This window comes from Danio rerio, chromosome 5, assembly GCF_052040795.2.
Source record: "Danio rerio strain M-AB ecotype USA chromosome 5, GRCz13ab, whole genome shotgun sequence".
Lineage (NCBI taxonomy): Eukaryota > Metazoa > Chordata > Actinopteri > Cypriniformes > Danionidae > Danio > Danio rerio.
In genome coordinates this window covers 29,788,259-29,803,045 of record NC_141025.1, presented here as the reverse complement: position 1 = coordinate 29,803,045, position 14,787 = coordinate 29,788,259, and the positions used below count along the sequence as shown (strand labels likewise).

Sequence of the window (14,787 nt, the reverse complement as noted above, 5' to 3'; positions counted from 1 at the left end):
TTCACGTTCAGTTTATTCAACAGCTGCTTTTAGCATCAAGCTTTCCAAGTTCTTGTAAATGGAATGTGATAAGTGATATGTTAATTGAAACAAATCAGCAATGGAGACTTACCCACAATCATACTGAACAAGCAGACGTGTCTGCAAAAGGAGTTCTAACAGAATGAATCTTTGAATGCCAAAGCCCACGTTTAAACATAAGTCCCATTATCATCCAGTATATTAAAGAAATTGGAATCAGAATTGGTGAAATGTCAAGTTATCTGATATGTTGACATATTATTTGATAAGTTGTATGTACTATTTTGAATTAAGATACAAGCAAGTTGTATATTACAATGTGTTGAAAAGGCCTTATTAGAAATACTGCTGAATAGTGATGAAACACCAGAATTTCAGTACTGCAACTTTTTTGGTAGAGCTGGGCAATATGACAAATCTCATATTACGGTAGAAGGTACTAATGTCTTAATAGCGATTTATATTACAATTCTGTGAATTCAGTCAGTTAATAATTTATTTATAGACCTTTTTCATGGCTGCTGCATGGAGTGCGCCATAGCGACCAGCGTCTTCCGGTAGAATGCTAAAAACTTCCGTTTACAGCGTGTACAACTGGTAATTTGCGCTCCGAAAATGGGTTTCAAATAACGTTTTTAATGGATAACAGAGTGTTTTTGTGACACACAACTTAGAAATGTGTCTGTTAAAGCCGTTATAATCTGTCACATGTGGTTCAAGCGCGTCAGAAATATGAGAAAAACGTTCTCCTAATTCACGTGTCTGCCGTCAGAAATACACACACACACACACACACACACACACACACACACACACACACACACACACACACACACACACACACACACACACACACACACACACACACACACACACACAGAGAGAGAGAGCAAACCAGAGTACTGGCATGAAACTTAACAGGTATGAAAGTCGTGCTATTTACAAAAATGACCAATAAAAGTCTGTTATTGATACTCTGTTGGCTGATTTGCTGTTCATTCTAATCGCGAGCCGTTTGTGTTTTATTTCGTGTGTTGTTTTTACCACGGGTTTGTGTTTTTCTGTCATATCGAAATGACACGCCTATATTTTCACTTTGTCACTGTTATTAAATCAGTGTGTCAGTGGCACAGTACAGGCTACGTGTGTGTGTCAAACATTTTGCTGAATTACATTTGTTTGGGCTGGTTATATATTTGAAATAAAGAGAAAATGTTGACTTTAGCGATGACAAGGCTTCATTTAAACTGCAGAGGATGCCGTCTGACAACGAGTGAAAAATGTCTCACAGCAGCTGTTTTCCATCCTATTAGATCGCATTTCTTTTAATGATCAGTCCAGGAGATGATGCTGATGGACAACAGTATTAGTTCAAAGAGGATAAAAGCAGGAAAAATAGATTAAAACTATTGTTTCAAAGCTGTCCAAATGTGACTGTTTACACGCATTAGCTGCCGACTGGAAGTTCTTCGCATTCTCCTTGCGCATACACGCAAAGCATAATGGGTAATTTTGCGTTCCAAGAAAAAGGTCTTTAGACGACATGTAATATATATTTAAATATATTGCTTACTCTATAACTTTAATACAAATTTTTCATTTAGTGTAGAAATTTAAAATAAAAATTAATAAATTATAAAAACCCTTTTAAAAAATGATTACAGGTTCAACATAGAAATAAAATATTTTTAAATAAAATGCGGAGATTAAATACAAGATTGCAACCTTATTACAATGCTGTTATTGTTCAGTTTGCATCGCAAACATCGTAATGGTGTGTAAAATTTTGCTTATTTAAATAAAGAAAAAGTCTTACTGTAAGCAATGTATTTTGTGATGCCATTAAATAAATGGTAAAGCATAATATGAAATTATAGGTTTTTTTATTTTGACAATATCATAAACATAGTCAACATTTTAAGTGGATCAAAAACCCTAAAACTATTGAACACACCCGACCTCTTGGGACAATTTTAAACTTTTTGATTACTTAAAATTTTGACTACTTTATATCAGAATATTGCACAGCCATATTTTTTTGGAATGCCTGAATTATATTGGTATGTGAGAGGTTTTTATCTGGACAAACCTTAAATACTAAAGATTTATTTATGGATGAAGCATTCAAAAAGTTTTTATAAAGTTATTTTTCTTTTTTAAGTGTTTTGTATTTGTTCTATTTACAAAAATAATTGTTTGTGCATTCTGTTTGTGATGTTAAATATGTCTAAAATGTAAAGCCAATGAATCTGATATGGCAGTAAACATAAATATAAACTGCTTATCCTATAGGTGGAGAAGGAGAAGATCCACGATCACGAACAAGCCTGTTCCTACGAGCACTTAAACCTCCTCCTGCACTTCATCATGGGCATCAAGGTGAACTTGGAGAGTCTGCAGCCTCAGAGTCTGGAGCTGGCCAGCCATAAGATCCACGAGCTGCATCAGTCTCTGCGGGAGCTGGAGCTCAAGATGGGCCAGCTGTGTGGAGCAGGGGCTTCCGTGCAGGGGGCCTGTGCACTGCCGCCGCCACCACCGCCAGCTCCGACGCTGGGTACGTCTTTCACCCCTTTACCTACTGCCGTCGGGGCAGCTCTGGAGTTGCAGCTGCACAGTGAGAAAACCAAAGTGGTGGAGCTCAGCCGTCGCTGTCAGGAGCTGGAGCTGAAAGTTAATACCTTTGAGAACATCGTCTGCGTGCTTAACCGTGAGATGGAGCGCTCCGCTACTACCATGGAGGCGTATAATCGTCAACATCGGCTTGACCAGGACAAGATTGAGATACTCAACAACAAGGTAATGCAGGATAAAATGTCCTAAATTTAAAATTTTTTTTATTTTTTTAAAAAAAAGAGACATTATGTTGAAAAAAGTACATGTATATAACTAATAAATTTTATCCATTATGGTCTTTAAAAGATCTTCAAAAGTTTTACATTTAATTTGATGAATCTCAAGCAGTTTTTTATTTATTTTTTTTGGTGTGAAGCAGATAATTCTTGTTTTCCCCCCAGAAATGTTTGATTCAGTACTGGATGTTTGTGCAGGTACGGCAGTTGGAGAGGACGGTAGGCCTTAGGGATCTCTCCATCGTGGAGATGGAGGCTAAGATGAGGGAGATGTCTGCTGCCACCTATGATGGTGTCTTTGTATGGAAGATCTCAGACTTCTCGAAGAAAAGACAGGATGCTGTAGCTGGACGAGCGCCTGCTATGTTCTCCCCTGGTACTTTTACTTGTTTAATTTTCTGTATGTTTTTGTAATATTTAGTAATATTGTGAGTAAAGCCCTCTAAAATCCAATTTATTTTTGACCAAATTCCATTTTATTTAATTTAAAATTTTAGTAATCAAAAAGCTTGTCTGATTAATTGAAATAAAAAAAAAAAATTACAGTTCACAATTTACAATTGCAAATATAGAATTTTAAAACTCTATGGCATGCATTTTTTCCTTAAAGTACATTTTACATTCTGATTAATGATTGCATTACACTAATACTAATGTGAGTGTGTAAAAAAAAAACTAAAAAAATTATATATATATATATATATATATATATATATATATATATATATATATATATATATATATATATATATATATATATATATATATATATATATATGTATGTATGTGTGTGTGTGTAAGTTAATGTATTGTTACTACTGCTTTAAGTACAGTTGTATTAGGTCATTTTTCCTGTATTTTCCATTAAGCTCAATTAACTTGGCCTGTTGTCTTTTGCAGCATTTTATACAAGCAAATACGGCTATAAGATGTGTTTGCGCATCTACCTGAATGGGGATGGGACAGGACGTGGCACTCATTTGTCTCTGTTCTTCGTGGTGATGAGGGGACACAGTGATGCCTTGCTCAAGTGGCCTTTCAATCAGAAGGTCAGTCAGATCAATAAATGAGATTGTGTTTCTGACAGGATTTAAGATGTTAAAATTATCACATTGCAAAAAATACCACCATTCTAAAGTCTGGGGTCTTTAAAATTGAGTTTGAAACAGTCAGGGTGATTTCATGAATGTCAAAATTAAGACTTTGATCAAAGAGTAAATCTAAACCTCTGCAACACCTGCATGATAACAACAGGTGATTCTCCATTTGGCAAAGACATCAATTAAAACTGAAAAGGGTCTGCTCTTAATTGTGTAAATGTTAGACATGAAACGTTGCAAGTTCCATTCAAGCAATCAAGTCCTTTTTCACAGTTTTTTAAAGTCCAAATCATGTTTGTTGGAAAGCAAAGAGAAGCACATAATATCAGGATTATAATTGGTCAGATTGGCTGTCAGTCAAACTCTTGATGAAGGATTAATTGATAATTTAAACAACATCCTGATTGTTTATTTATTCAACATCCTGATGATGATCTAATATCCTGATGATGTTTTTTTTTCTTCTATACCAACTTGCGTCACAGCCTTTGAATGAATAGATGTGATTATGAAATAGTCTACAGTACATACATGTTGCTAAAATTGGATTTGATTTGGTCTGTAGAAGGCTTAAATATGGATTTGGTGCTCAAAAGTTGTTCACGATTCGTCAGTGGTTAGCACAGCTTTTATTTAAAATAGAAATGTATTTCCTGTCTTTTAAATTTAATGTGTACTTAATAAGTACATCAATGTTTTAAAAAAGAAATCTTACCGTGCATTCACGCTTCATTCTCAATGCTTGACCGAGGGCGTCTCTGAAGTTGAAGCTGACGAGATCATCATAGCAGTGTCAGCTAATGAAATTAGTCCGCAATTGGCTACTGTCTGAGCTGGTGTATTTGCATTCAACGATCTGATTGGCTGATGCGTACATTGGCGCTTGAAAAGTTGAGAAATTCCCAACTTTTGCAGTGAGCAACGCCACTGAAGCTGCGCCAATGGATCCACAATGCAGTTTGGCAGTGGCTGATGTCACCTATTCAAAGTGAATGGGAAGCATTGACGCTGACTCCCCGTTTGAATGAGGTGTTACTGAGCCCCGAACGCTTCTTAAATTTCAGCTACAATGTTTCCTCTTGGATTTTTTCCAGCTGTGGTGGCAGACCCTGTTGGGCCTTTTACACAGACCTACCAACTACCTATGGCATTATTTCAATGACAAATGTTTTGAGCGTAGTATTTACAAGTCGAGATCGCATTTATGTAATACGAGCATGTGAATCTCTGTGCTCGAGCTCCGTTTTCCTCTGTTCGTGCACAAAACTTCCTGCACGCCCTTAAATATACGCTGCTCAAGTGCAGATTTTACTTATGCGCACTTAAATAGACCCTACTTAAGTGTGATTTAGTGTGTTTATGTAATGTGTCTCTAACATTTATTAGACTTTCTAGGAATATTAATGAATGCCTCCAATAGACCTACTAAGCGGCATTAATGCTACCTAAAGTTAAGTGAAACCTCTATAAACTCCAGCAAGATAAAGTCATTGTATGCAGAGCCATAGACCTCTAGAAAATATAATTATGGAAACTGTGTTCATCTTAGCTGAAAGCTACGTTGTGTTTGCAAGCGCACGCATCATAGACCTGTCAGTCAGTCAGCTTGTCACCTTAAAGGGTTAAACAAATAGCGCACAGAACTACTACAGCAACAGAAAAGTTGGCGCTGTTATAACTCGCTTACATTTTAATGTGTTTTGGTGTGATTATAACCCGCTATAAAAAAACCCCCAAAAAAATAACAACTGAATGTTTTGAATGAGAAGCTGTTGTTGCGGATACTTGCAGCATGAATGTTGCAATTTCCATTCCCTCTGTATTTTTGTGTCATCCTTAGTTTACCTTCCCCTGAATGCTCAATGACTTGCTTCAGTTTTGTCATCTATTCATACCAGCTCGAACGCAGATCTCGGATGTAATTTCAAAATTTCATCCAACACCTTGATTCCTCAGGTCACCCTCATGTTGCTGGATCAGAACAACAGGGAGCACATCATTGATGCCTTCCGGCCAGACATTTCCTCTTCCTCCTTCCAGAGGCCTGTGAGTGACATGAACATTGCGAGCGGCTGCCCCCTCTTCTGCCCGCTCTCCAAACTAGACTCCAAGAACTCCTACATCCGGGATGACACCATCTTCATCAAGGCCATCGTTGACCTCACAGGCCTTTAAGGTGTCAGATGTTGCTGCTTCACCATGCTCTTCTCTCTCCAGCCTGTAGTGGTTCCTGTGCAGTACTTTTTTTGTTGTTGTTTTCCTGAGGCCTGTTCCCTCAGCCTGAGCTCTTTGCCGTGCTTGCGCGAGCCCAAAGAGACTATGGTACCCGGTGCAATATTGCGCCGGGGGTGATGCCACTCTGCATTATGTACCAAAATCGTTCCCAGAGTTTGTGCAGTTCCACTGTAAAATAGTTACCCTTTGGGAACCTCTCCCTCTCTCGTAGTGGGATAGCTGTCAGCTGTGATTGTAACGTATCTACTTGCCTGTGCCATAGATGTGGCACCTTGCCTTTTATACAGATTGAGAAGACTTGCTCCATAAGAAAGACATCATTTCATTTCTACACGCTCTGCTTGTGTCGCGCTCACTATTTGGGTATTTTTTTCCTTTCTTTAGTGTTTGAGCTACTTGTAAGTGAATGTTTCGTGCGTAGACAGACACAGAGTCACCCTAATGAATGATGTCAATGCATTCATTTCGCGACTGCGTAGTTAACTTGCTTCATACGCAATCGACAGTCTTCTGACATTCCCTTTTTAAGCATAGTGTGCCTCGAATGTTTCTCGTTTCCATTGGTTCTCTGTAGTGGTGGACATTGCTTGAATTCCCAAAGTCCAAAGCGCAGAAATTGGCTGTTGATTACCTGCTTGAGGAGTTTGTGTGTGTGCGTGCGCGTGATGTTTTTGGGCCTTCGTTTCCATTTTTGGTGTTCTTTGGTGTATTAGTTTGCATGTTGGATCTGTGGAAGATACATTCAAGTTAGCAGCAGACCAGGTTTGCACCCTGAGCCTGAGAATCGAAGGCAGTTTCATTGTAAAATCGCTGTCGAAGAAAATGACTAAATCACGCTGGTGTCAAAAATCGCCCAGTTTATTTCTTTGGACCTCAAATGTCTCATCAGTCGACGTGGTGATTCGCGAATAAAAGATAGCCTAAAGGTAGTGTTAAGTAGGACAGGTAATCTCGTGTGCTTTATCGTGACGTGGAAAGGCAGATGTTCGTTAGCATTTTGATGTTCTCCTGTGTTTTTGGGTGTTCTGTTGATATTGTGCTGCTTTGGGCAAACATAATGGATGCTGTTAAAACTATATGACTTGCTTCGGACCGTGCCGATCAGTATAAGCCAAGCAGGTGTAGTCAGTGATTCCTGTCGTCTTTATCCCAGAAAGACTGTGGGGTTTGCGTTCTGTAAATGTGCTAGAAATCGAAGAATGTGATTTGTTACGCCATTTTGAAGTAGCCTCAGTCCTTAATATACAGACAGTTCAGTGCGTTCGGCCGTGAGACTTTTCCTCTTTTTATTTGCAACCAGAGAAGGCATTACTAAATATATACAATGCATAACTCCTACATAAGGGCTTTTAGTATACAGTACGTCTTCCATGTGAGCTTTTCAGTCTGCTTATTTTCGGAAACGGAGTCTGAGATGCTTTTTTTAAAGATGCCTTCACGCTAACAAAGCACCTGGACCCAGCCTATTTTCAAACCATTTCCCACAGATATCGAAACCTCTCTGTGCATGAGATGTTTTGATAGAGAAGAGAAAAAGAACATATTGTAAATTATTGGTTTACTTTGTAGACCAACACTTTATTTGTATTGTTTTACCTTTTTTTATCTGTCAATTGAGATGCAGTATATGATGATAAATGTGAGTGTGGTATATTGTTTTAAGTATAAATAGATAAACTATACAGTGTACACGGTTTTGCGACTGGTGTAGCTGTGGATATAACAAATACAAATATACATATAGATATGCATATATACGTATATATATATATACATAGAGAGAGATATATTTATATATTAATAGAGTTATATATCAATAATAAATGTACTATTTCCTGTTGGGATGGTTTCAAAATGTGTTCGGGCTCATTCTGGGCTTTGATAAGTTCTCTTTCACTTTGGCAGCATCCTCTGAGAGAATGAGACTTAGAAAAATCTTCTGGTTTTTCCTCCCTCTCTCTCTCAAGAGCCTGTCTACATGAATAAATCTCACCGCCGTAGATTTCCCAGCTTGCTTTTTGCCCCAATGAGATTTCAAAGTACTTGTGTGAATAGTTCTACAGATGTGACGTGCCTCTGTAGCATAACTGCTTCTATACAAATGCTCTCTTATACATAGCTTTAGCTAAAGTTGCATGTGGCCAGGGTGTTGTACTGTAAATCACATTTAATAACGATATATTCTTTGGGATTTTTTTGGAATACATAGCGTTTTTATTTAGCTATTTTGAGCAGCTGTCACATGATTTAATAGTAGTATAGTAGTAGTGCACACATTTTAGCTTGTGCAATTATACAAGTGTCCTTCCTGTTCTTGAGTGTGAAATCTGCTGTTTGCATTCACTCGATCTGGGCTCATATTCATACGCTGAATAGGCGACTCGGAAAAGCTTGACCTTAAGTGGCTGAGAGCCCCTTTATCTGTAACAAATAATACATTAACTGATTCTGACTTGCTTTTTATTTTTGGATATAAGCATACGCTACACTAGAAATGTGCTATTTTTTAAGTTTTTGCATACCGTTGTTGAGATTAAAAACTCACTGAAATAATAATAGTTTATGGAATCCAGGACTGATTTTTGTTTCCCTCCTCCTCCTTTAGCTGACTGAGATTTGTATACCTTTTTATTTTCTGAGGTTGCATTTCATAGAGGTTGCTTTAATAATCAAACTTTCTACGTAACTTTGTATGCCTTTCTCATGGTGTCTCAGTGCCACTAATCTTCCTGATTCTGTTTTACAGAGCTAGAGATGTTACTGTGAAGGCACTGTGGGTTTCTTCCGCAAATTGTGGTAGTCAATGTGCCAAGGAAGGAACCTCTGTGTGATTCATCCGGTGTTATGGTTTAATCTAAAAAAAGCAAACTAAATAAAGTCTTTTCTGTTTCTTCTTTCTCCAGTTTTGTATGCTCAAATGTAATCATACGCATGACCACATGGGGGCGCTCACACACCATTAACTCTTATGCACTGCAATAGATTATAGATATACGAGTTGCGCTTGGTGTAGAATAATTTTATGTTAACTAAAGTGATTATTTATTACATTTCAACGATTAAATTAATGAATTTACGTTTCCAATTGCGTTTCTCAATCTCCATTCTATGATGAGCAAGCCAGTTATAGGCTTGCAATAAAAGGACTTAGGCTGATGGATTTCACAGAGTGCTCTTGAGTTCAGGGTTTCCCTGCTGGACTGAGAGGGTGATGTCTGAGCAATGGCACTTTCAGCCAGTCCCGCGTCTCCCACATCACTTGAATTTTAGTGGAGGCACAGCTGAAAGTGGTTTGTTTTATCTGGTTAAATAAGTATTCAGCTGAAATTCCTGTTGGTGATATAATCACTAAATGCTTTTGTTGTTCATTTGCTTACGGAACAAATATAGAAGATCTTTGTTAATCTCCAGACATGTATAGAAAAGATTTTAAAGATAGCCAGTCATGAAGACTAATAGATTATATGGAAAATGTGCTTTATGAATGAAAGCACTACACAATCTTTCACTGGTCTTTTGTTTATGGAGCAGTTCATGGTATATTATAGTCTGACATTTTTTATATTGCCTAAGAGGGCTTTCCTGTAGGAAATGTGCCTTTTTAAACTACAGTAGTAAATATTTTCACTTCACTTGGTCAAAAACGTAAGTTAATATACAATTTTTTTTATTATTTGTGAGAAATCAGTTGATTAATATTTGAAGAAACTTCTAAGTGCCATATTTTAGGCTCTCCTAAACTGAACATTTTTCTCTATATGTTTCTTTATTTAACCAGATAAAAAACCCATTAAGATCAAGATCTCATTTACAAGGATGACCTGCCCAGGAGGTCCGCAACACATGACTTATAAATAATAATTATAATAATAATAATAATACAATAATAAACAAAAAGTAAAGATATTATAAAAAAATAGTTTAGTTCATCAGCTATACCACATTACAATATGTTAAAAACACATACATTGAGAAATGAACTGTTGTTTGTTATAAAGGATAGAGCGAAATGATTTGATTGGGATGAGCTCAGGCGTTATTTGTTTGGACTGAAGAGTATACCAGGATGAGAGGCTAAAGGCTCGCCTCCCCATTTCAGTTTGAAACCGAGGAACAGCTAAACGATAAGATTCACTTAAATGTAGGGCACACTGGCTTTTTTACCTATGAAGAAGGGACCTTGGGTTTAAAGGCACCAGACCCAGAAGAGCCTTGTCGACCACAGTCATCCAGGGAGTGTACCGTCTTACATTCAGAGAAGGCCATTCAGCTTTGGCATATACAGTTCACAATCCTGTATTTATGTTCTTTTATTTCACGTTAAAGGGAATTAAAAGAACTTAATTACCATAAAAGTGGAATTACTCAATGTATACATATAAGAGCCTGAGAAAAATATAGATTTTAGGAGAAAATTTCAGGTAGCATTGAGAAGTTTTTGCATCTGAATTTGTTTTGTTATTGCAAGCTCAGTATATTTTACACACGCTTGCTTCATTGTTTTCCCCCCTGCCATGTTCTGGCATTGATGGGCAAGAGACTGTCCCTCTAAACAGTTTTGAGTTTGGCTTTTTGTCCATGACTTTTCCCCTGGGCAAATCTGGAGCTCTGTATCACAGTTAACAGACCCTAATCTGAGGATTAACAAGGGGGCTTTCCCTCTATCACTGCTTCCTCTCTGTGTGTCGTCAGCAGATAGAAGATGATGGTCCTGAATGAAACAAATCTGTCCAATTCCTTAGGCTTGTCAGGTCAGTAATAATATACATATAATATAGTGAATAATAATATACAGTAAATTATTAGCCCCCTTAAATTATTAGCCCCCTCGTTTTTTTCCCCAAAGATTTTTTTTTTACACATTTCTAAACATAATAGATTTAATAACTCATTTCTAATAACTGATTTATTTTATAATGACATAATGACCATACATATTTTTCAAGACACTTCTATACAGCTTAAAGTGACATTTAAGGGCCTAACTAGGTTAATTAAGTTAACCAGGCAGGTTAGGGCAATTAGGCAAGTTATTGTATAACGATGGTTTGTTCTGTAGACTATCGAGAAAAACAAAAATCAGATTTCAACTGTATCTAAGAGATGAAATTATAGATTATGAAATGAATAATTGTAAGAAAAAAGCAGGCAACTTCTTTCTAATAATAATAATACATTTTATTTATAATGTGCTCTTCTAAAACACAAAGCACTTCAACAACAGAGAAATTAAACATGCAATAAAATACAAGGGTTCAACATGAAACCATTATAAAATATGAATACATTATAATGATTAAGATTTTAAAAATGCAGCCTTAAATAGATGAGTTTTAACATCGTAAAGCTAACTAGTGTGGATAGTGTGTGCATTTCTTACAGGAATAAGGGAGAGCATTCCCTAACCTGGGTGCAGCAACAGAAGGCTCTCTCCCCATTGATTTTTTTTCCCCATTGTGGCTGTTGAGGTGTTGAGAGAATCAGCAGACGGCAGGGAACCAGAAGATGTGTAATGTCACAGATATAGTAAGGAACTGTACCATGTAGAGCTTTAAATGCAAGTGTGAGTGTTTAAAAACAACGAGACTGAACTGGGAGCCAGTGCAAGCCATAAAGCACACCAGTGATGTGCCGACATGGTGTAGTGTGTGTGTGTGAAAATGCAGTTTTGAATGTATTGCAGCATGTTTGATTAATTTGGTGCGTAAACCAACAAAAAGTGCATTACACTAGTCAATCCAAATGCATGAATGTGTCATTCAGCATCAGGCAGATTGAGGTAAGGCTCTTTATCTGCAGTTTTTAATGTGAAAACTTCTTAAGTCCACAATCCTACAAGTTTCTTTAGTTTGTAACCAAAATTTGGGAGAATTTTACCATATTTATCATAAAATTATTAATTCCTTACTACAAGCTGCATTCATTGAAAAGTATGTTAATGTCACATTGTACACATTGGTGTGTAAGTTACAATTATTATTTCATTTAAATCGTGGGTCTCACACTCAATTCCTTGAGGGCCGCAACTCTGTACAGCTTTGCTCCAATCCTAATAAAACACAGCTGATTCAAATAATCAAGGCGCTTAAAAGAATCTCGAACACCTTGATTATTTGGATCAGCTGTGTTTGATTAGGGTTGGAGCAAAACTGCAGAGCTGCGGCCCTCCAGGAATCCAGTTTCGATCAAAATATTAAACAAAAAGTAACAGTATTTAGAATTTAAGATATACAAAAAAAGTAGAACTGTAGAAAGTATAGCACTATATGGAAATGGCAGAATTGTTATGTCCTTGAGCATTTTTGTTGTTTGATATTAATTCTTTTTAATCAAATGCTTAAATTAGTTGAATCTTTATAGATAACAAGTCTATTTGCTTTAATATAAAGTTGACCATTATAATTTGACGTCTATTATTTTACAGTAAATCTCTGAAATTTAATGCCTGTTATTTTAAGGTACATTTCTGTAATGCAACGTCTGTTATTTTACGGTAAATTTATGTAATGAAACGTCTGGTAAATTTCTGCAATGTAATATAAAAGGCTAAAAGTAATCTACCGTTTGAAGTATCAGTTACAAGACACAGAGGTATATGTCAAACAGCAGCATTTTTAACCAAATTACCTCTATTGGGATGCATTTTGTAATGCTTGAATGTAATAACTTGAAGTATAGTGGGTTTGTTGTTTTGTCATATTTATAATCTACAAAACCGTTAAACCTCAGCTTTAATCTGCTGAGTTCTGTTACATCATCCAACAGAGAGTCTGTTTCCTCTGTAACACACTGATTTCACATCATCTCCGCAGCCCAAAAGGCATTCCCTGTGCTGGGACTTGGGTTACCATTTAGGTATCTATAAAGAACGCATTGACCCACTTGAGAAAACAGAGTCAGACGTTCTCCTGGAGCCCAAAAACTGCTGATTTATCTTAGCAGAAACTGATTACACTTGCCGTTCCACAGGTTTCAGTAAGTATTGCACCTGATGCCAGGATTCATTCAAAGGAACTGCTGTAATGTTTAGAAAAAAAAGTTAATAAAAAGTAAAGCAAGAGATTTCAAAAGCCAACATGCAGTGTGACTAATATGAACCTTTTTCTGTTTTAGTTTTGAACTATTTCTTTTATTCTAGTCATGATTATTATGAGCTAAATATATTTTAAATGTGTTTAAGTGAGAGCTGAAACTGAAGTGAAATTTTTTTTTTTTTTTTTTTGTGGTCTACTAAAATTAAATTGGAGACTAAAATAATTTCAGACTAAAAATGAATAGTGACCAAATGTAAAGAATTCTTCAAAACAAAGTAAGCATTGTAGTAATGATTAATGATTAGGGCCCACTGGGTCTTTCTCAGCCAATTAGTTCAGATTATACTGATCAACAAAAGCCTCATTTGCCTGGATGCTAGAAGCAGTCGGTTTACTTCTGTGTGGCTGCTTCATAAATCTTTTTGGCAGTAATTGGGTTATAAATCTCCATTAATGTATACAAATACTTGTGGCCAGTTTATTCTGGGCCAGTCGTCTCTGTCTCACTTTAATAGTTAACTAACCCCAAAAATCAACTTGACATAATATACTTGCATTCATTACAAACTTTATATACAAGGTGGATAAGGCAAAAGCCAGCGGGGTGTTTTGTGTGTCTCTAAACCTCATAACACATCTATTTTCACAGCAGTTATTTATAAAACTGTTATAACGTATCCCTCTTATAGTTCAGGGTTTTTAACATCCATAAATACAAAAGTCATATTTAGGTTGTCAATAAAAGACAAAAAACTTCACTAAATATCTAGGGGCAGAAAGGTTCTTTTTGCCATGTCTGCGCAACATTTTGTACAAAATCTGCAGATTTATGCAGAATGACTAAGAATATAGTAACTAATACACATGAAAAAAAAGTATTTTAAAGTTTTTATTGCAATCCCCTTTAGAACAACTTGTTTGGTAAACAAATAAAGACAAAATATTACTTTAGAATATGTATTAATATTTGCACCATATTGTATCTGATTAGCAAATTTTCCTCAAATGCTGTGAAAAAAATGCAAGGTTTTGTTATATGTCCTTTTGTAATTTAACAATTTCATTAAATTAAAATAAAGTGATTAAAAGTTTTTATTTTTTATTTTTATTTTTTCAAATATTTGAATAATTTTCAAATATTCACAAACCCTATAACCCTTACCAAGAGTAGAACAAAATATACAATAGTTTAACAGCTGGAAGTTACTTTTGTCTAAAATTACAAGTAATTAGAGAAACATAGCAATGTTAATAAAAATAACAGCAACAGGAAAATTGTGCACAAAAAAAAAAAAAAAAAAATAGGGCATTACTTAATATGTTCAACATAATAAAAAAAGGTGGCATATCCTATAGAATTGTTTACCCGATCCTCTTAAAGAGAATCTAATATTTTCAAGGTAAAGACAAGCCATCATCTCTTTGGTCTACTAAATTAAGTGGGTTGTATAGGGAAACTTTCCATTTAAGCAGAATTCCTCTTTGCGCTAATAAAAAAGCCAAGAATCTTACACTTTGACGCAGATGAGTCTTCTGGGGTGAATCCAA

General features: G+C 36.0%; 1 protein-coding gene across 7 annotated transcripts in view; it reads left to right on the top strand.

Moving 5' to 3' along the window:
• Positions 1-14,787, top strand: part of traf2a (Tnf receptor-associated factor 2a) — a 72,908-nt gene that overhangs the window by 6,769 nt on the left and 51,352 nt on the right. For 2 of the 7 annotated variants that reach the window (XM_087253539.1, XM_087253537.2), the window contains 5 exons: positions 2,314-2,817; positions 3,069-3,246; positions 3,771-3,919; positions 5,927-6,146; positions 8,952-9,095. In XM_087253539.1, the coding sequence (XP_087109665.1) occupies positions 2,314-2,817; positions 3,069-3,246; positions 3,771-3,919; positions 5,927-6,145 (1,050 nt within the window). In that variant the 3' untranslated portion in view covers position 6,146; positions 8,952-9,095. Of the gene's footprint in view, positions 1-2,313; positions 2,818-3,068; positions 3,247-3,770; positions 3,920-5,926; positions 9,096-14,787 lie in introns of those variants that run through there. The other 5 variants (XM_087253540.1, XM_087253541.2, XR_015491251.1 and 2 more) reach the window with 3 other exon arrangements.